General features: G+C 37.3%; 2 protein-coding genes across 2 annotated transcripts; both read right to left on the minus strand.

Moving 5' to 3' along the window:
• Window positions 1-13,072: 13,072 nt before the first annotated feature.
• Window positions 13,073-14,100, minus strand: LOC108044368 (gamma-glutamylcyclotransferase). Its single transcript, XM_017123359.2, has 2 exons — window positions 13,693-14,100; window positions 13,073-13,453 (listed from the first exon to the last, which is right to left on the minus strand). The coding sequence occupies exons 1-2, from the start codon at window positions 14,040-14,042 to the stop codon at window positions 13,141-13,143; spliced, it is 663 nt and encodes a 220-aa protein (XP_016978848.1). The 5' UTR covers window positions 14,043-14,100; the 3' UTR covers window positions 13,073-13,140.
• A 6,374-nt stretch (window positions 14,101-20,474) lies between these two features.
• LOC123037431 lies at window positions 20,475-20,715 on the minus strand. The gene has a single exon (XM_044458047.1). The coding sequence runs from the start codon at window positions 20,706-20,708 to the stop codon at window positions 20,553-20,555; it is 156 nt and encodes a 51-aa protein (XP_044313982.1). The 5' UTR covers window positions 20,709-20,715; the 3' UTR covers window positions 20,475-20,552.
• Between the last annotated feature and the right edge of the window lie 1,087 nt (window positions 20,716-21,802).

Genomic DNA, 21,802 nt, shown 5'->3' on the forward strand with positions numbered 1-21,802 from the left:
TTTTGTTTTATTTTATACTTTTAACTACTTGAAAAAATACCCTTTAAAGAAGTGTAACTGTAGTTGATTTTTGTTCATCCACTTCCGTCACTTGAAGTTGAACCCGTGTTGCAATCGCAATGAGGCAAGCAACTGAGATCGCCTTGCGAAACGCTAAGAATGATCTTCCAAGTGAAAAGTTGCGAAGGAGGGGATGGCTGGATCCAACGCACTCCATTTGGTCGAGTCCAAAAACTATACAAATGCGTCTTCCCTAATTGAATAATGCTGTGACGGCCCTCCCTTTAAGTCGTTCGAGCTCTTTAAAATTTAAAATTATAATTTAATGGTTTTAAATTGGTCGCTTGGGGTGTAATTTTCGCATTTGAGTTCATTTTAAACAAACTGTTTTGCTGCTGTCAGATTTTCAGATTATTCAGAGGGCGGTTCTTAAAGTTGTGGAAAACTAAAGAAAGTTATTTGATTTTTGTCGTGTGATTCACATGTTTCAATAGTCACTCATAAAACATTGGTGAAACAAATGCTTTTCAACTGATTTGATATACAATATTTCATGTGTTTTTAAATATTATATATTGTAAAACAAGAATTGTAAAAAATGAGACCATAATAAATATAACAACATAATAACAATTTGGAGATCGGAAATGTATTTCAAAAGCCATAATATCTTATTTGAATAGAAGGAGATTTTTTATACTGATTTAATAATAAATCTCACTTTTTTAAATAACTTTATTTTAAGGAACTCCTCAAACTACCTACGCACTCACTAAGAACAAGACTGAGAGAACTCAAGTTGGGTGTAGACATCGCATATTGTGCCAAGTGGTCACTTCAAAGCGCTTTTGATCGTTTTTGATTTCACATTCAATTTTATATTTGCCCTCTTTGTTTCGCTCATTCTCGGCGAAAACTACAATAAATTGCTTCGATTTTCGAGCATTTTCTGGGAGACAGCATCTTAATTTGAAGATTTATTTCAAGCACCGGAAGCGTAGCAATCTCCTCCACCAAAAAAAGAGTTGATTGTCCCGAATCGAAATCGCATATTACGGGCATATAGATATGGATGGGTGTATAAGAACATGGCCATAATTGACGCTGATTGTCCATGGTTACTTGCTTAATTCTGCTTTTTCGCTTTTTCGGGCGGGGGCAATGGAATCGAAGTCAATGGAATCAATCGATTGGGATCGAGGAAATGGCAGAGGTTTGAACCCTTGTAGATTACATTTATGGAGACACAAAAGAGATAAGTTGAAATGAGGAAAGTAACAAATTCTAACTGTGTTTATGATTTCAAACTGAGGAAGTGCTTGATAATAATTTCATTTTTTGTTTTATTTATTTGTTTATATTTACAAGTTGAAAGCAAAAATATCATATGTTTTTATAGGCAACTGTTGGAGAAAATTGGCATTTATATCCAAAAGAATAAAAAGTTTTATTGAAACAAACAAAGAACTTGTAGTTTCCATTTAAGAAAGCCTTTTAAATCCTTTCTAAAACTAAGCATTAGATGTTGAAAAAATAAAGACCGCGAAACCTAAAGAATCGAGCACTTTTCTTTCTTTACTCTGACTTTTGCATATATCAGTATGTAATCCAATTAACAACACCAAATACTGAGAAATTGCAAGTATATTCAATAGAAAATATTGATGGAAAAGTTTCCGATGGTCTGCATTTTGTGTTAAAAACCATGAAATTGTTATTAATGTCTCGACAAACAGCCGCTCCGGCGGCAACTCTCCGGCAGCCAGTGGCCATCATCGCATTAGGAACAATGAAAAGCAAAAGTAAATCGAAATCGTAGCAAAGTCGAAGACACTGCACTGGAGAAATGTTCATCATCATCAGGAGAAGTAGCAGCAGCAACAGTACAGCGGCAGCAGCAACAGTACGGCAGCAGCAGCAACAGCAACAGCAACAGCAACAGCAACATCACAGCAGCAATATCGATGGTGGCATCATTATCATGGCCACGATCATCGACGAGTGGTGAACAATTGAAAAAGTGCTTTTGCTTTGCTCTTGGGGCAACACGTGCCGGGTCTTTTTGGCTGCTATCGATCTTGAGTGCCGGTGTACCTGTCGCTGCCGCTCTGCCGATCTGCCACGCCCCCCGCCCCCTGCCGTTAGCTCATATGCTCATACTGCCCTACAAACACACATGCAGGTGCCCAAAAACAGTTGCCGCCGGAGATCTTAAACTTTCATTTATACAATTGTCTTCAAACTGTGCAGCGCTTGCCGCTGCTCCGAAATGAAAGTCGGAACAAAATGGATTTGCTTTTGGAATTTTTGTTCAACAGAAGACACACAACCGACAAAAAAAAAACAAAATGAGAAAAAAAAAACATCATTCTGCTGCTGTTTGTTCATTTTGGGCCACTGGCGGCATTTGGTTTATTGCAGTTTTGTGGCCATGTGCCAAAGCAAAGGCCTCCGTACCTTTTGCCCACTTCTGTCCAATATCTCGTTAAATCTAAATGTGCTTTTCTTTTTTTCGGGATTTTTTCGGGGATCGCTCTCCATCTCTGTGGCCGATCAACTTTCGCCGCAGAATTTGCAAAAACGGAGAGTTGCCTTTCCATGGTTCTCTGCCCATCTTGGGACCCTATCCCTGTCGGGTCATTGAACGAAGGTTTTGGCAAACTAAAAAAAAGTAAGAAATAACAAAAAAAAAACAGAAATAGCAGCCCAAACTGGTTATTATAATTTTTCGGCTTTCGCAGAATCGCACGCAGCTGCCCGGACAGCGTCCCCCATTAGGTTGGCCCCATTCTCGGGCCGGCGGGTCCAGGAACTGGGCTTGGCCACATGACAGCCTTAGTCCCAGCCCCCGAATAGGCTCTACACTGCCCGAAAACAGAGCCCCTGCACGGGTTTCCTTCTAATTGCTCATCAGTGATGACCAGATCGTTGAACGCTCAAATATATCCTTTTTTCAACGCCGAGCAAGTTTTTAGACAACTTCGACTTTTGGCTTGATACCTACGCATTTTCGAGGATATATAAAATCAATCAATATTTTTCAAAACGTGATAGTCTTGTTATCATATTTTTATCTAAATAGTCCTGCATCAAAAACAGTGCCCACTTTAATCTTTCCTAAATCTTTTTGTCGTTTTCAAATTCATTAACATGTATCAAACATGTTTAAGGCTTATGAAAATATCCCCGATAGCTACGATTACGATAATTGGCTTTTGTTTTTCTGTGTTTAAAATACTGTTTTTAATCCAAAAATATTTAATAGAACAGCATCTTTTTAGATATATCACTCTATAAGTTCTATTCAAATATAAATATTTAAAAATAACTTTTTTAAATAGGTAGGGGAATGATTAATAGTTCAAAAATGCCTTATATTATTTGTGTGAAATTAACCATTTTACATTTTTCGACAAAATCTACCTAGTACTGTAACCATTATGCAGCTTTAAAATCCCCACATCTGCAGTTAGCATTTGGCAAATACCTCATTCAGCTTCCATTTAGATCGTTGTCATCACTGCTGAAGATAGTTAAATTGGCTTTGTCGTTTCTTCAGGTGTAACTTGTTTAGGTATTTGGCTTCGTGACAAATATGAATATTTTTTGAGATCAGGGAGTGGGCCAGCGGAGGGGAGGAGTAGAGTCACGGGCAACCACATCCACATCCCCATTTCCATTTCCATTCCCATCTCCATCTGCACAGCCTCATCCCCATCCTACCAATCCACATCGGAGCACCGCGAACGCGGAAGTATTTAACGTGTTTGTTTGTCCATGCCAATTCCACGGCTTCTGCCGCATTTTCAGCTTCGGCTTCAGTCAGAGCTCTGAATTCTGGACTGGAGCTGGAGCTGGAGGAATGGAGCTGTGGAGCTCTGGAGCACTGGATTGCGGAATGGCCCAGGTTTCTGGCTCTTTCATTTGGGTTTGGTGAAAAGTGTTTTGTATGCAAATCATTGAAATTACATATTATGGCCAGTCTTGCAGTAAGTAGCAGTTGGCCTCAAACCAACCCACTGACATGCACGGTGCAACCGGCCAGCATGGAGCACAATCGCTGGCCGGCGATGAAGACCTCAAATGGCCAATGGAGAACGGTCCGGCCGAAAAGCAATTGGCTGAGAACTGGCCACGACAGATCGTAAATTCATTAGGGCAATGTTTTCGGGAGGTCTGGCAGCTGCAGTCGATGTCTCAGTTGGGAGTCCGAAAAAGAGGTTGAAGAAACCAAAAATTAGAAACATTTATGAACTTTTTCTGTCAGCAAAATGTTTAAGAAAAAATAAAGTTTTATTTACGATGCTGAACTGGTTTAAGGAACTTAAAATAATTGGGCTTTCACAAAAATGTGAGCAAAATTTTAAGAAAAATTAAAAAGAAAAAAACGACAACTTAATGTCGAACATCTTATTAACTAAGCACCTAAAAAAACCTCTCAGTTCCTTATATCTACTATCATCGCATTGCTACTTACTTACTTCTTTTAAAATTATTTTTAACGAATAATAATGCCAGTGGCAAACAATTATACCTTTAGTTTTCCATTTCTTCTTCATACTCTTTTGTAATCTTAACTTACTTCAGTAGCTACTAAATTGAAGTTAATAAGGTGACTAATATCCGATTGTTGAAGAAGTGTAAAAAAAATAATTTACTAAGCTTAAAAAAGCATTGTAAAAAGAGAAGCTTTATAAAACAAATGCCTTTTGTAATAAAATCAACCAGTTTTTCCCCATTTTAGATTAAATCTTTGATAGTCTGCTAACTGCAGATCGAATTGCCTTCAAAGTTTTTATAACTAGATTTTTTCGATGATCTCTGCGGTTTTATTTTTGGTTTCCTTATATTGGCACCCAACTGCATTATCCTTAGAAAGTGCACCGCTAGCCATTAGGAAACGTCAATCAATTGGAGCACAATTTCTCTGCGCTCACACGCACATACCAAGGCAAATGGGGCGTATGAGCAATTTCTAGTGCGAAAAGGAAACAAGGGGCGGTCGAGGGGCTTGGATGGCATACTAAGTCGACTTTAATTAAAATGACAGACCATTAGAAAACGATTTGCCCAGATGAATATTTTTACGACTTGATTTGGCGCAATTGGGCGACTATGCGGTTTGGCTGGAGGAAAACTCAGCGAGTGATGGCGTGAGGGGCGGGACGGGGCTTCCGCTGCGGCGAAACGAAAACTGATCATTAAAATGCACAGTTGAAAACGCAGGTGAAATCTCATCTTGTGGCTCTTGCGGTCTAACAGCCACCATCACATGTATAATTCGCCCCAGAACAGTTCCCTCGGTCGCTTTCTACGGCGGATTGAATAATGCCGGGGATTCATTAGGCCCCACTCTTTTTTTTTTTTTTTTATATGTACCTTCGAAGCATACATTAATTGATTTGTTTCGTAACCGAAATTAGGTAATTCGAAAAGCAAAGAAGCAGCGAAGAAAACATTTAAACGCTCAAATCTTCTTCGACTTCGGGCATACGTGAAAGTTCATAAACGAAAGCAAAACGTAAGCTAAACATTTTGTTTGTAGCGCACATTGTCATTAAACAAAATGAAGCAGAACAGCGTTTGGGCCATGAAAGGCTTTTAACGCGTCCAAAAAGGGTGGAGATCGTGGGGAGGGGGAATCGGAGAGGGGGTGCCACACGCACCAGGTGATGATCATTAAATGCCAAAAATGACCGGTGAATGAATGCAGCAGCGAACGAAATGCCAAGTCCAGAGTTAAATTATAGCAAAAGCAAAACTAAAACTTTAATGTTTCGAATGCTTCGTTTCGTTTCTCATTTCTCCTCCACGGCCAGCGAGTATATTAAAAGTGAAAACATGTAGAGACTCATTCATTGGCAAGGGACGGCAAAAGCCGAATTGGCATACAAATTACGTATACGTAATTTTAATTGATCATTTAAGCGATTTAGTTTCTTGATGCCCGCTTTATGTAAGCATTTCTTTTCGACTCTGCGACAATATCATATTCGCTGTTATGCTAATTTCGCTGCTCATTTAGAAGGATTAATGAATCCCATTGGCAGACAGACAGATGGGGGCGATGAGTAAAAGTTGGCAATATTTTATGACAGATTATCTAATCGCTGTCATTCGATCACATGCGCAACTTTCCTTTGTAAAAAGGAAGATTAATGGAGCGCAAAAGTGAGTGGGTAGGGTTCTTTTATGTAGCTCTTGAACACCGATCCGACTGTATTATATTAATTTAAGAATATATTCGGGCAGGTCTCTAAAGAATAGTTTAAAATTTATGGGATCTAAAAATTTAATCAACAAAGGATATTCTATTAAGGTAGGCCACTAAAAAATATAAAATATATATTATATTATTTCATTCTGCCTTACAAATTATAAAATAAAATATTTATTTATTAGTCTTGAAACTCATCTAAGCTTATTAAATACAATATTTATTATAAGTAAATACTTTTCAAAAACCATAAATTAATTATTCATAACTTGACAAATCTATTATCCAGTTCTGCCCACATATCGTAACTTCCTTCTTATTCACAAGCAAAATCGAGTTTGCCCACTATTTGCAGCATCTATTAAACCTCTCTTATTCTCCGCAGAAAAAAGCTGGAAGCAAGTGAAAGTGCCGCAAGACACATTCAATTTCGAATAATTTCGCTATCAATTAATAAAACGCGCATCGTGCATGAATGAGCGAATGCGAATACGAATGTGCTCTGCTCTACTGGAAAAGATTAATTGCCGACCACGTTGAGGGGGCATCATTAGCACATCATTACTGTCCCCCAGCTGAAAACTGAAATGATTACTTTGGCATTTGAATGGGAAGTTTGGCAGCTTTTTGCCGTGAGAGAAGTGCCTCGAAAGCGAAGGTTGCCGGTTCCACGGTTCCTTCCTCGCCAAGCGGCGATGATGCTTTCAAAACTGCACGGATCCGCGAAAGAAGGCAAGGCCTGCCCTCCAGCACTCGTGGACAACATCGCTTCCCAAAAAATAAAATCCATGGAAGAGCTCATGCTGCGTAAGCGTTTTAGCGCAAAACGAAGAAAGTGCTGCCTGTCTAAAAGCACTGTGAAAAAATGTATGTGACATTAATTTTATCAAAAGGAACCCGAGATGCACCTATTGATTTATTAAGTTTTTATAAATATTAATCTGGATAATCAGATAAAAAATAACAGAGCCTTGACTTTATTTTTTGAAGCAGAACCATTTCTTTAATGATAATCTGACCAACAAAAACTCTTTCAATTAAGTAGCCAAAGAAATTTATAATTTTGAATATTTTAAAAATCACATTATGAATTTCTTTCTCTGCACATTTGAATTCTTCTCAGTGGCATTTCTCCTTGGCATGATGCTCAACAATTGCCGGGCTGGATAATGATGGAAACGAAAAGCGTGTAAAACATCGCGCAAAACACAAAAATCAATTGGAAATTTTACTTTCGACGACAAAAAGACAGATCTCGAATGGAGGCGGAAGACGCGATGAGTGAGACTCCCACCGAAAAAAAACAAGATAGAAAAAGATAGACAATGTGGAACTATTTGCGCTGTCCTATGCATTATAATTAAATTTCTTTTCGCTTTGATTTTCACCCTTCAAAGTACAAGTCATCCCACAGACAGAGATCCCAATGCCGTGAAGGGTTTAAGCAAAACTTCAGGCCTGTCACGGTCGCAATGAATTTGGCATTTGGCTAAGACGCCAAAAACCAGAAACGACCTGACAGAAATTTATTTTTATAATATTCCACGAAAAGAGGGCTTCTTTCATTAACAAAAGAAATGGCAAAATAATTATACAACTCGTGGGCTAAAAATAAACTTTATGGAAAAGATGCAAAAAGTCTTTTCCTGTAATCAAGGGTCAACTGCTTTGTGATCAAAATTCGTAAACACTTAAGAGACTTATAGGCAAATTTGTTTAAATTATTCTTTAATACTGGCTTTAAGTGTCGATGATTAAAGTAATTTGAGTAAATATTAAATATAACAAACTCTGTTGCTAGGGAAACCAAGACTTTTGAAAAGAAACTAAGAAAGTGAGTTTTGGTTATTAACAAAAGAAAATGGGAAATAATTATCCAATTCCAATTTATACACAAAAATTGGCGAAAATGAAGCTCTATGATTAAAAAGGGAATATAAGAAATAATCATTAATCTCTAAAGCTAAAAATATATTTTTAAATAGATGCTTAAGTCTCTTTCTGCAATCAAGAGTCCGCTTGTTGCCTGTCTCCTGCTCATTGTCCTGCCTTTGGGCCATTCCCATCTACCAACCCATCTCCCATCTCTCAACCCCAATCGCAATCCCATTCCCCCACCTAGAACCCGAATCGCTTTCAACATTTCCGCTGCAGCTTCAATTACTTTCGAGCCGGTGGAAATTTGCATACAACCAGATGGAACACATGAATTAATATTTGGCTATTGGCCATATTTAGCTGACACAACAATAGACGCAGTCCATGTCTGGCTCTAACCATGTGAAAGCCGAAAGCCAGCCAAGATCGCCGGTTCGAGAGCGCATTAATGATTTCTCACATGGAGCTGGATGCGAAGTAAAACTGGTGGATGCAAAACCGAAACCGAAGTCGCGCAGTCGCAGTTGCGTAGGTCTGATCTTGGCCCTTGGCTCTTGGTCTTTTGCGGATGGCTCTGAGCCTGGTCGATACATTGACCCACTGGACAATTGGTATGCAGCGTCGCCAGTTGGCTGCACTTCATTGGCAAGCTCAGAAGCGAAATGGGAAAAACAAATGCCTTGGCTTTGCTTTCGATTTTGAATGATTTTACATACCCTAGGAATAGGGAATCGCTCTTTGTTATTATCAGCAAACTCAGTCATAAAGGTGAACAATATATTTACTTAAAAACAATAATAAAGTAAGTAATTACTTGCATGTTCGAATTTGTATATCTCAAAAAAATAATATATTTAAAAATGTATCACAACATTAATAGTTTTTCTTCAAAATAATGATAACACAATAAAGCGTCATTCACTATTTTTGTATGTACTCTAAACCAGTTTTTTAATATTTAAAACTATTAACGTTTTTAACTGGAAAGTACATTTTTTTAGAGTTTCTGTTTCTGTGTATCACTGCTAAGCAATGATATTTCTGCCAATTATTATTATATTATATCTGCAAAGGGTATTAAAACATCGACATGAAGCAATTAACTTGCACTCGTTTTCACGTGTTGCATTCGTTTTGAAAGCCATTCGCCAGGTCTGCAAGTTATTGGCAAGGTTTCCTAGTTGACAACGTTAACGCCTTTCACCTGATGGACCGATGAACAATGGTCCGTCGTCCGAATTAGACAGGCAGTCAAATTAAAAACCAATCAAATCGATGGGAAGTCAATGATGCCGCAGAAGATGCCGAAGACGAAGCCAAAGTCGATGCCTCAGTAGCCCACATCGTCAATGGGGGTCTCAAATCTGGCTATTTTCGTAACGACTTAGCATAAATTTGCATAAGCAGTAAAGTCCGATACATAACAGTAAACATAATGAAACGAGCGCTTGATAAATAACATCAAAAAGCCTTCTAGAAGATCGAAAAGAGACGGCAAGAAAGGGAGATGGATCAGGTGAGTCGGAGATTTCCATTTCATGCATTCTACTCGTAAAAGACATTTGCATCTGGGCTGGGCGAGAAATGAAATATGTGCCATACCAGATCGGCAATGCGATTAAGATATCAACTTTGGTTTTCCCCTTCTTCTACCCCTTTCCCCATCCCCATCCCCCCACTAAGAGTGCCGCTCCACAAAGATAAGAGGTGAGTTGAAAGCGCTTTGAGTATTTTGAGTGTTAAGAGATGAGACCTGGAGAAATTGACACGAAAGTATTAAAATTCCAGGGGAATTCTATCATGATATAGGGTTGGGCGAGATATTGCTGGGGGTAAATAGAAGTATCGTCATAATAAATAAAGTTGTTCAAATAGTTTCCATTAGTAATTAATAACCAATTAATTTAAAACCTTAAGAAAGCTATTTCGTGCTCTTTTAAAATCAAGAAAATTATTGAATAATTTTGAATTAACTTCAAGAGGTCCCAAAACCTAATGTTTTGATCCCATTCTGCACGCTGCCATCGCTGACTCCATTGAAATGGAAACTGGCCAGGCTAACTGGCTAACTGGCTAACTGACCAACTGACTGACTGACAGCTACACATCGTCTTTAGAAATGGCGCACAAAAGACAAGCTGCTGCTGCTGTTGTTGTATTTGTTGCTGCTGTTCAGCATAGGAGTTGGTTCGTTTTGGTCTGTTTTTTGTTTTGTCTTGTTTTGTTTTTTTTTGTTTGACGAAATTGACTTTCTCCATTCAATATAATTAATAGTAATATTCCGATGCCTTGGCTACACACACGTCTTCAGAATGGTAACAACCATCGGCAGCTTGGAATGTGGACAGGAAGTAATTTGTTATTGCAGGCGTGCATTAGAGATCGAAAGGCGTTCGAAAATCCATCACAACGCGGCGAGATCCGCTGCACGTGCACGGCATCTCAGTGGGGGAAATTCTTCGGGGGGCACCAAGGAATTCGCACCGCACCACGGGGCGTATGGGTAACAAGTGAAAAGCCAGGAATGCCAGCCACTCACCCGGCGAATGAGTGATGTGCGCCGATATTTACGGGCATTTTTCTATAAGTTTTTAAAGATCTGCCACATTTTGCTGTTTATGCAAATTGTCTTCATTCGAGGGCGCTCGCTACTCACTTTCAAAACGAGACAGAAAGCATATTTAGCTAATATTTTAAGATGGCTTCTGCGGCTTTTACTTTTCTCCCTAGCATTCCGTTGGCTGAAATTAAAAGTAGTTTACCAGACGCTTCTGTTTTTGGCATTTTTTTTTTTGGTTTCGTTTTGTGCGTTTAGTTTTTTCCTTCTGCCATCTGTTTACATAACGACAAAAATAAAAAAAAGAAATAGTTTAACAATGCCAACTAACAAATAAGGCAGTTCGGGCACGCACTCCACGAAACTATCTGCCAGCCGATGTGTGAATGATGTGCCTGGGCAAGAGCAAGTGGCAAAGTGGCAACCAGTGGCCATTTTACGTTCATTGACACGGCTAATGGCTGGTGGTTTAGACCGGAGTACAGTGAAGTGGAGTGGTGCAGGGCAGAAACCAAACCAAACCAAACCAAACCAAAGCACTGGACAAAACCGACACGTCTAAGCCGAGGTTTCGCCGGCACGCGTTTGTTTTACCTGAGAGGACGGGCCGAATATGTTATTTAATGCATTGGCATGCACAAATTAAGACTCTTTATAATTGGGGGTTATATAACACGTATACGGCGCTTATCTAATGCCATACAGCTAAAGCAAAGAAAGCGGCACAATTAGACGAGTTTTCTAGCCAGTTTGTGTCAAATAATAGGCCCAAGATCGAGTGATTTTCATGTGTGTTCCGTTGTCGCCGCATTTGAAGTTTTCAGCCGCATAAAATGCTCCACGGGTGTGGGCCTTAATAAGATGGGTAAATGTGCACGGCGAAAAACGAATCTGTTAGTTTGGAATATCAAAATTATCAAAGTCTGATTTTAACGCGAATTTATAATACTTACTTGCTTTACTTAACTATAATAAGAAAAAGTCCAGCAACAAAAATGTTTACAAAGTAAATAACAAATTTTTCAAGTTTGAATACATTTTTTATTAGTTTATTTAGTTTACAACAAACAAATGTTAAAATAACAAGACATTCATTTTATTATAAATATTTGAGTTTGGGTTAAGTTGCTAAACCAATATTTGTCTGTATTTTACATATATTTCCACTAGTCATTTTGAAAAATTATACTTCATCGCCTTGTTATACGAATAGATGAAAATGATTATGGAGATTAAAAATGAGTTTGGATATATTGCTTTGTTTGTGTGGAGCTGAGCACGGGTGGTCATCCTTTGCGAAAGAACGTAGGCTTCGCGACTGGACGGCAGCACACTTTCGCACATTAAAAGCGGCCACAACACCGGATTGCAGATTTTTTATTTGCATATTTAACGCCAGTTTAAGTGCTCAGCTAACATTTCACTTTTGGATCACATTTTATGGATTTTCTTTTAGTGCCGTAAAAGCAAATGGTCGCACACTGCTCTCACAACTAGCCGGCTCCCCCGGCGATCTGGAAATAATATGGAATGGTAGTGTAGGATTCACTTAATTTGGTCTATCCCCTGAGTTGCCTATAACCTATATTTTTTATTTTGGTCAAGTGCACGTTGACTTCAATAATAAATAATAGAGCAAATCAATGTAAAAATTTTAATATCAGATGTTAATGATTTTAATTTTAAGAGTTTGGCGAATAAAATCCTCAAATCTTATGCCGGTGTCGGAAGAGTATATAAACAGTTTAAATAATTATTAGAAATGAAAAAACTAAGTAATCCCTTAACATTTTTAGGCCGTCCAGGTTTTTAAGGATTCCGCTTCTGGAAGGTGCTTGTTCACCTTGGTGTGCAGGCTCGCCAAAATTGTATGATCGCCTTGGAGAAGACGCAGGAAGTCCCATAACGCCTTGCAAAAGTGGCCAGTTTGCGATAAACCCAAAGGTGGTAACACTTCTAGGATCTGAAATCTGTGAGTCGCGAAATTTTCAGTCCGACTGAACTCGCGGTTTTCGCAATTGCTCAGTTTTAACACCCCGGCCCCGGCGACAGACCCATCAAAAGACCCCCAGGAAGCGCTCACAAAGCTTACGACCGAAATCATAACCTCACGATTGCCAGCGCTGCCATCCTCACGACCCTCAAGACTACTAGCGTTACGTTACGTTCATTGTTAACTTAAATTCTGTTACGTCTCTGTTAAGGCTCTTAAAAGTATGCAATGTTTGCATTCAAAAATGTTACGTTTGACCCTAAATGTTATGTATCAAGTTCTAACAGAATAGACGAGACACGAACCATGGTATTGTTAACAGCTGAAAGGCTTGAAACTTTGCCAATGCCTAGGAACAGCTTTTGTAACCCACAAGCTGTACCTATTAGCTAAGACTTTAACCAACATCAGTAACTTAGTTTTAAAATTGACATTTTTAGTTCTTTATTACAGTTCTCTAAACATTACAATACAACAAATTGGTTTAGTGTTTATTTAGAGTGTAATATTTTGTAGTTCCAGCTTTTGCTCTAGTTTGGTGACCACTTGACCATTGTGCTTGATACCTTTCAATTTCCGGACGTAATCCTCCGGAACGGAGCTCTCGACAGCGCCCTTAACAAGACACTCGAGATAAGTTTTCGATGGCTGGCGGGATGCCGGAACAGAATCCTTTGATAGTTCGTAGAGGTTGTCCTCCGGCTGCTTGGTCAGCAGATAAGCACGGGCAGGAGTTTGTTTGGATTCATCACGGAGTTGCACGTAGACGGTTCGAGGCTCATAAATGCCCAGATCAACGCCTTCTTGGCTATAAAAACACAAATTCTTCATCATTCTTTTGTAATGTAAGCTCGATAACCATTTAATTTGAAGTGTAACACAAACAAATTTGGAAAATAAAATAAATGAAAATCTAATTTAGCTTGTTATATTTTATTAAATTAATAATCTTTTTGTGCAAAATGGACATTCTTTGAAAGCAGTAACTTGGACCAAATTGAGATCGGCTAAAAACCTTTCAAAGTATAATCAAATGCATTTACTTACTTGTCAATATCTGGAAGATTGCTGAGATCGATCTCCCAGAGGGTGCCCCACAGATGATAACCCTGGGTGGGCACAATGGTGGCCACAGCGCCATTCCAACGATCAGATATGAATGCGAAGTCCAACCGATAATCGGGGAGCAGGGCGGGTCCAACTCTCACAGCCGTTGGGTTCTGGATGTGAATCCTCTTGGTCAGCATATTGCTCCCGAATCCAAAGTACAGGAACTTATCACCCCGCACTTCTGGCAGATCCAAGGTGGCATTGGCACCTCGGATGCTGTGGCTTTGCGCCTTAGGAAAAGCCAAAAACAGGCAGGTGACGACACCGATAAGACACTTTCGATGCATTGCGTTTTTCGTTCTTGATTTGAGAGCTTCGAGTGATTCGATCTGCCTGAAGGTTGAATCTCTACTGAGCGATTACTTTATATATCAGCTATGTCTATCTTGAAAGGTTTCTCTACTTTGTTTTGCGGTAAACACAATTGAACACAACGTTTGCAAATGCATTTCGGAAGGAATCTTTTGTTTTTATAAGTAAACTCTTTTCAAAAGTAAAATTTATGTCTAAATTCCACTCATATTTACTAAGCAAATATAATTAGATTAGCACTTCGATTATCACTAGATGCACGCGAATACATTTGGACAAAGCTGAAAAGTGTGTAATGTTTTGTTTGATAGATTTTGTGTTCATTGGGTTATCATGGGTTATTAAGTGTTTGATTTTACAATCTATGACATTTTAGGGCTTAGAAAGTGAGACCGAATGATTAAGATCTCACACAGTTTATGGTAATTAGTGAAATAAATTACCCTATTATTTGGAAATGATTTAAACTTCTAAAAATAATATTAGAGTCTTTAAGGCTCTCCATGAACCTATTTTTTGTATCAAGATTTAAATACAAACAAATTCGATTACGAAAGGGTTGCGATTTGTGTTGTCGTAAGCTTTACTTGTTGTATTTGTTAGCTATGTTGACACAACAATGTTATTTTATAAAGTAAATTGTCAAAATCGAAGCAAACACATGGGCGGCAAGCGACACCAAAAACCGAATCGTTTGGCTTTCGATTTCAATATTTGGTGCCATGATGGGATCATATCATGGGGAAAAGGAGGACAATTTGCCACTATTTGTTCGGGGCGCCGCAGTGACAGGCGTTTACGAATGTATGCGAATTTATTTTAAATGATTTTTGCGATTTTATTGCGGAATTTGTTGCATGTTCTCGATGGATGTTGGTGTGGCTTGTGGCGGCAATTTGGCCAGTTTGACATGGTTTCTGGCCAAAACCGAAACCAGATCAGAAGAGGACAGGACAGGCGACAGGAGTTGAATGCGTTAAGAGGTCGGACATGGCCGGCATGACATCTGCACTTTGCGGTGATTTATGTGTTTGACTAGGAATGGCAGGTGTAAATATTAATATATTTATAACAAAATTAAATTATTGCTGCTTTTAATTATTAAAGACAAAGTAAAATGATGATTAAAAATAAATATTTTATAAAACATTTTCAATTCAAACTTTCTGGGAAAGTGCATTCAATTGATATATATTTGTATTGCTTTAATTTTTAATAAAAAACGCTTTTCTACAGAAAATGACAGTTAATGTATATCATATTTATATTGTACTTACAAGCTGAAGTAATTCACATATCTTTTTCAATTAAGGATTTGTCAATTTCTCCGAAAAATAAAACGCATCCCGAAAACTCGAGTTATCTCTGCAGCCACTCACGAATGTCACTTAACTGGGTTAATTTATGGCACGACTTGCCGCAAATCATTCAATTGGCTGGCTCATCTTAGTCCTGATGGCCAGAAACAAAAACAGGCGCCGGCATAAATATTCATACATGCGTGCTGCCCCGTGGGACCCTTTCACCCGGTAAATCCTTGTCATTGTCCCCATATCTTGGCTGATTTTCACGCACACATGAGCACGTAAGGAGCACAAATGATCACAGCATCGTCATCATCATCTGCCTCATCTCCAGCGTCATAATCATGAGCGGTATTCGGCGCAAACAGAGCGTAAACATACATATTTACTGCCAAAACATATCTTTGCCATGTGCATATTCATAGATACTCCAATCGCACGTAATTTGAATATGCCGCCATTCACGGCATTCGATGCCATCGAAATGCCAACTGTGGAGTCATCATTTATTTCTCCTACCTGCCGGTAGTTTTTGTCATGTAAATATCGCACATCAAGTGTCTTTCGTTACTTTTTCAGTCGTAAAAAAACATAAAAAAAACCTCACATACAGACAGCAGCCATATGATAAATGGATTTTCCGCCTTCACGAACTTTGGATGTCGCACACAGCACTTGGCTGCCTTTAGCTTTTACTCGTTGGCTTTCCGCATTTAAAGTTTTGAGTGAAAAGGCTTAACAGTTTTTTGCACATATACGTAGCGTATATTTGAATATGGTTGGATGTTATATGTTGCAGATAGGTCACTAGTTTTATGGCATCGCCCATAGATGATGGATAAAACTCATTTTAAAAATGGATTCTAAGATAGCTGATTTTAACAACTTTTTCATCTGAGTCATTTCATGTCGATTTGAGGTTTAATGATCAAAACCGTGGGCAGTAATGGTAAAATGTTAAAAAGTCATACATCGTTGAATTTGTTATTCAATTTCCAATCGATTGGCGTTTACTGTAGAAAACTTCTCTTTGTGCCGATTTTCGCAAAAAAAATTGTCATTAATTAGACTGAATATTAGATTTAATGTTCTGCTTTGGCTTTGAGTCAATTAAATGTACCAATAAAAGTGCAGATTAAGCAAACTAAATATTTCACAAAGCGTAAATAAATCAATTAACAGAAAGGCCGCAGTGAATCAAATAAAAAAAATATTTGCAATTCATTTATTTATTTTTTGCACATTTTAATTAATTTTTAATGTTCAGCAAATACAAACAACGAAAAAATCAAACAGAAATGGCCATTGAACGAATAAAAAATCCGGAAATGAATCACCACGTGTCCGCTTAGTGGTGGGTGGTCGAGTGGGTATTTCTATGAAAGAATTACCAACAAGGCCTAACACGAGTCTGCCATTAAAATGATTGAGCCGCAAACCAAAGAATCCACAATAAACATCCGCCCAAATTTTCAAGTAAACGGATTAAATTCCGATTTCCGATATGCAAAGCGGAAAAGAGAAATGTAATTTGACAAAAGCTTTTAAATACTCTGATAATTCCATTTTATATGTTATGCAATGTCTGCAATATAGTTATAAATTGTAGCATTTGACATTTGATAAGCTTGTGTACGTATACGTATAGATAAATATAAATATATTATAAAGCATTTTTTGATGGGAAAGCATTATAGTGTGAAATAATTCTTTAAAGTAAAACATTTAGTTTTGAAAATTTGAGGTAAAGTTCTCGTGTCATAATAATTTAATTTTATTGGCTTTACATGATATTTTAGAGTTGATTTTTATTACCCTTAAATAATTATAAAAAATTTTAGTTTCTGATACAAATTACTTTACGCAATTAATTCCATAAAATGTTAATCATTAGCTTATATTTAGATTTCTAACAATGAAACTCAATGCCGACAATGCTAAGCATCTTTCTGTAAGTGTATAATTATGAGTGAAAGATTTCGTAATCAATTTAAGCGCTTGAAATATCAACAAGGACTCGAAAACCGTTGGCAAGTCACGTTGTTTGATATCTGCCGACACACGGCGAAGCTCCTTTATGTGTCTTCTTGTCACAAGGAAAACTTTCCGGCAGGTTCGCAGCCCAAATATTTGCTTGGAAAATTCGTCAGCTCGAGGGAAAGAGAAGCTGCCGTGTGGCAAGGAAACATATTTTTGTGGCTTAACGTAAAAAATATATATATTTTTGGCTAAGAAAATCCACAAAGGCAGCAGTGTTGTAAGAGCTGAAGTGCAAGTTGCTGGGACTTGACCTCAACTGAACTCACTTCGCCAATCAGCTTCACTTCAGCTGAAAAACGAGTGTGCTAGGAAAATATTTCCATTTTAGTGCACCTTTTTTTCAATAAACTTAACATACTCAAATTGCATTTTGACAAGTGGGTAAAACATGAATTTGTCGTTAGGACATTATTAAATTTGATTGAATTCATTGAATTTATAATGGAGTAGCAGCTGGCAGAAATTGTGTTAAGTTCCGAAATTTTCTGACCACAAGTAAAATGGATATGTTAGGCAAAACCACAGCCTATAATAAATCAAGTCATTAGTGACTTTTGAACAATTGTTTTATTTTGAAAAAATTATTTTAATCTATTCTAAAATCTGTTTTAATTAACTAATTACTTTTGACCCGAGACTAGTCAATATATATAGTTTTAGCTTCATTTTTCAAAAAAAGCCTTTCATATGTACGAAATTACCTATTCTCAAAGTGTAAAATAAATTGTTGGGGTAAAACCGAATTAAATGAAATTCGTTTTCAAATCATTCCTAATTGATCACATTACACATACGCAATGTTCGCCGAAATACTAATATTAATATTTGTAGTTTTATCTTCATTGTCTTTATTTCTTATGTTTTTAAAGTGTGGCAAAATAAAACCAAATTCAATTCAATTTGAAAGCATGCCTAATTGACCACATTACGCATACGCAGTGTTCGCCGTAGTTCAGCCAGGAGAATCTCAACCGGATAAGCATCGTCGCATCATCATAATCAGGCAACTCGTATCGAGGGCATCAGCATTATTAGCATCGCCATCGCCGACAACAAAGTTATAAACTGCTCGACATCCAGGCATCAGGGAGTCAATTATATAACGATGCGTCGATGTTGAAGTAGTTGCTGTTTGCCACGCCTGTTTCGCCTGACAAGCTCGTTAAAATTTATGTTTTGTTTGTATTTCAGGAAGGAGGGTATCCGGGATGCTCCTCGCATGACGCACTTACTTGACGTAGTCCGCAGGTCTGAACAGGAATCAAGGGGTTAGGACACACTATTATCCTGCCCCAGCTGGTTGTGACAGGCAGCAACTGTCACAATAGCTGCCAATGTTTGGACATTGGTCGATGGCCATAAGACAGAAGCTTAAATATTAGATCGCTTTCCAAACGGGGCTATTATCGAGCAACTGCGAATGGGGGAAATTAAATTTATTGATATAAATGCAAACATAAACGATTACATTCAAATTAGTCTTGTCAATAGTAACAACGTGTTTGTTTGTGTTCTAATAAAAACAAAGCAAATAATTAAAATAATATTTTTAAAATGGTAAAGTCTTACATTCACAATTCACATGTTTAAATGAAAAAAAGTATGAAAAATAAAAAACTGGAGTTATAAAGTATAATTTTGTAACCTTTATCACACTGATGGTGACAAATACCTAAAACATTTCAAAGTCAATTACTTAACTATATAATAAAAATAAAACTCAATTTAATTGGTTTTAATTAACGGTGTGACTTAATTATGTGTCTTAATTGAAACATTTTTAATTGGCCAGTCTAATTTAATTATCGCAGTAATTTGGCATAAAAACTCTGGATAATAATAAGTGAAAAATGTATCATATAAATGGTATAAATATTTAATTTTTGCATACAATTATGTCTAAACATTAGGGATATTTGTATAAAAACCCTATAGAAAGAAATCTCATTTAAGGTTGGTCAATATATTTTTTTTGTTGTACAAAAATGTTTCTTTTTACATGCTTCAAAAAATTAGATTTAAAATGACATTCCACAAACGATAATTGAAATTAAATGGAAAGCAAATATGGGCCGTAAAAACGTAACAAATAATCAACCGGAAAAATTGCATTCAGTCAGTAAATATAGTTTTTATGCCAGAGGCCAACATGTTTTCTGCAGAAAAACGTTTTATTGCCTGTCCAAAGATTGCCCACAGATAATAATAAATATTTGGAATAAAATCTGTGTTTGTCAGCCAGTTATCCGATTGAGTGCAATGCAAGGCCCGCATTTAAATGCAATAAATCAGCGCCGAGCAGACTTTAACTTTCCCAAAGAGCAGCCCCATCAGTCTGCCTTCTTCCAGTTTCGAGTTTTCAGCTGCGAGGCCAGGAGCCAGGACCACGATATTGCAGGAAAAAGCCTCTGGATCCTGCACATGTTTACATGACGTTGGCCTGACTGCAGTCGCGGCTGCATGCAAAATTAATAAGCCATAACAAGTTGGTTTATGCTGCGGCTTCCTGGGACGGGGAAACCGTGCTTGTCCGGGGTGAATTAATTAACGAGCAGTGAAGAGCAGGAAGAGGCATAAAGTTGGGTATTCAAGAAATCTCTTGCATGTCTTTGGCAAATTTCAGCCGAGCCATACTCTGAGTAAAGAAGCTGCTAGAGCTCGTTAAAGTAATGGCCTATTCGATGTTCCAATTTAAACCTAAACTATGTACTTACCTTATTGCATTAACTTTTTTTTTAACCTTTCGCAATAAAATAAAGGTATAGAAAGGAATGCAGTTTAATTTAGACAGAAATTATCATTTTAGTAGGCACGCAAATTTTGTATAACTTTAAGCCCTTATGCTGGTTAGCGGTATGAAAGTTCGCCTCTTTATATTAAAACCTGACTGCAATACGTTAATGCATTAAGCATAGGGGAAGAGGATCGAAACCATTTATGGCACCTTGCCAATTACTTTTAAGAATTTTCTCCCATTAAATTAATTAATGTGTTAAGGTCGAAACCAAAACATTAAAAAGATCCGATTCATATTAAACTATGAACTAAAAATTGTGTAAGACATAGTTTGTTTTCGTAATTTATTCACCAGTACTTTCTAGCGATCAAGTAGGAATTTGGCCAACATTCAAAGAATATATTCTAATAAGGTAGGCAGGTCCTGCGAAGTTCATTGTAGTATCGGCGTTCACCACAAGCGATGTCCCTTGCAGACGGTACTCGAGTGGGAACTTGGGCTTCGACGTTGGAGAGTACCAGGCCCAGGAAAACCAGAACACAACCTTGAATGATGTTCATCTTGCCGATTATCGAATGATAATCTGGCTTTGGGATCAGGGATCTATTTATACTAGGCTCCGTACCCGACAATTTTATATGGATATTTAATGGTTATTAGGTAAGGTATGTAACTTTGAATGCGGAAAGACTACAAAGTGCTACGTACATAAATATATTATATATATATATTATTTTTGTATTATTCAAATTGAATTTGTTAGTTCAATTCAAAATTTGATTATAAATTATAAAAAAAGCGTCTTACTATGTTCGCGTTTTTTCATCTAAAAACATCAAAAAAGTTTTTAAAAATAGTGAATGGATTAATTAAACTCTCCCCGAGCTTATTTATTTTAGTTATCGTCTTACACAATTATATTTTTCAAAGTGTAAAATTTTGAGTATGGAGTTTTCAACATACAACGTTTTCTTCAGTCCTTCCTTAACCACTCGAATCGATTCTGTCGTGCATTTCCTAATGAATATTTATAATCCCTCTTTTCGGATAGAACGAAGAAAAAAAGTGGAAAATGAAAATCGAAAAATGGGAAGGGGAATTTTTATGAATAATTTTTATGCATAAACTGAAAACTAACGACATAGCTCCTGTTTATCACTGTAATGATTAAGAAAATGATTTTATTGTTCTTTTGTTTTAATAAAGAAAATGTGAGAATTTATTTCTACTACAATAGTAACTCCAGTGTAACCGCGTGATGATAGCTTATACCGAATAAGAGATCAACGTCTGTTCAGGCTAGAGTCATTTAATACAGTGGGTCAGATCTCGCTTAAAGAACCATGACAAAGTATAACAAGGAAAAATGCTCAATCATCTGTTATATATTCAAGTTGCTCTAAAACTAAACATGGGATGTTCTTACAGAAAACAAACAACAACTAATTATTAAATGGGTTACCTTTTTTATTGGGTAATCTTAACGCTGACCCAAAGGCTCTCGACACGGAATATTATATATATATTATTATATTATATTAATTGGTCTAGAGGAATGCGAGACAAAAGTTACACAACTCCTTGCTAAGAAAGACCTAATGGCCATTAAAACTAAATACAGCTTTTCATTGTAGACATTTTCGGAATCATCTGT

This window comes from Drosophila rhopaloa, unplaced genomic scaffold (genome assembly GCF_018152115.1).
Source record: "Drosophila rhopaloa isolate 14029-0021.01 unplaced genomic scaffold, ASM1815211v1 contig_163, whole genome shotgun sequence".
Taxonomy (NCBI): domain Eukaryota; kingdom Metazoa; phylum Arthropoda; class Insecta; order Diptera; family Drosophilidae; genus Drosophila; species Drosophila rhopaloa.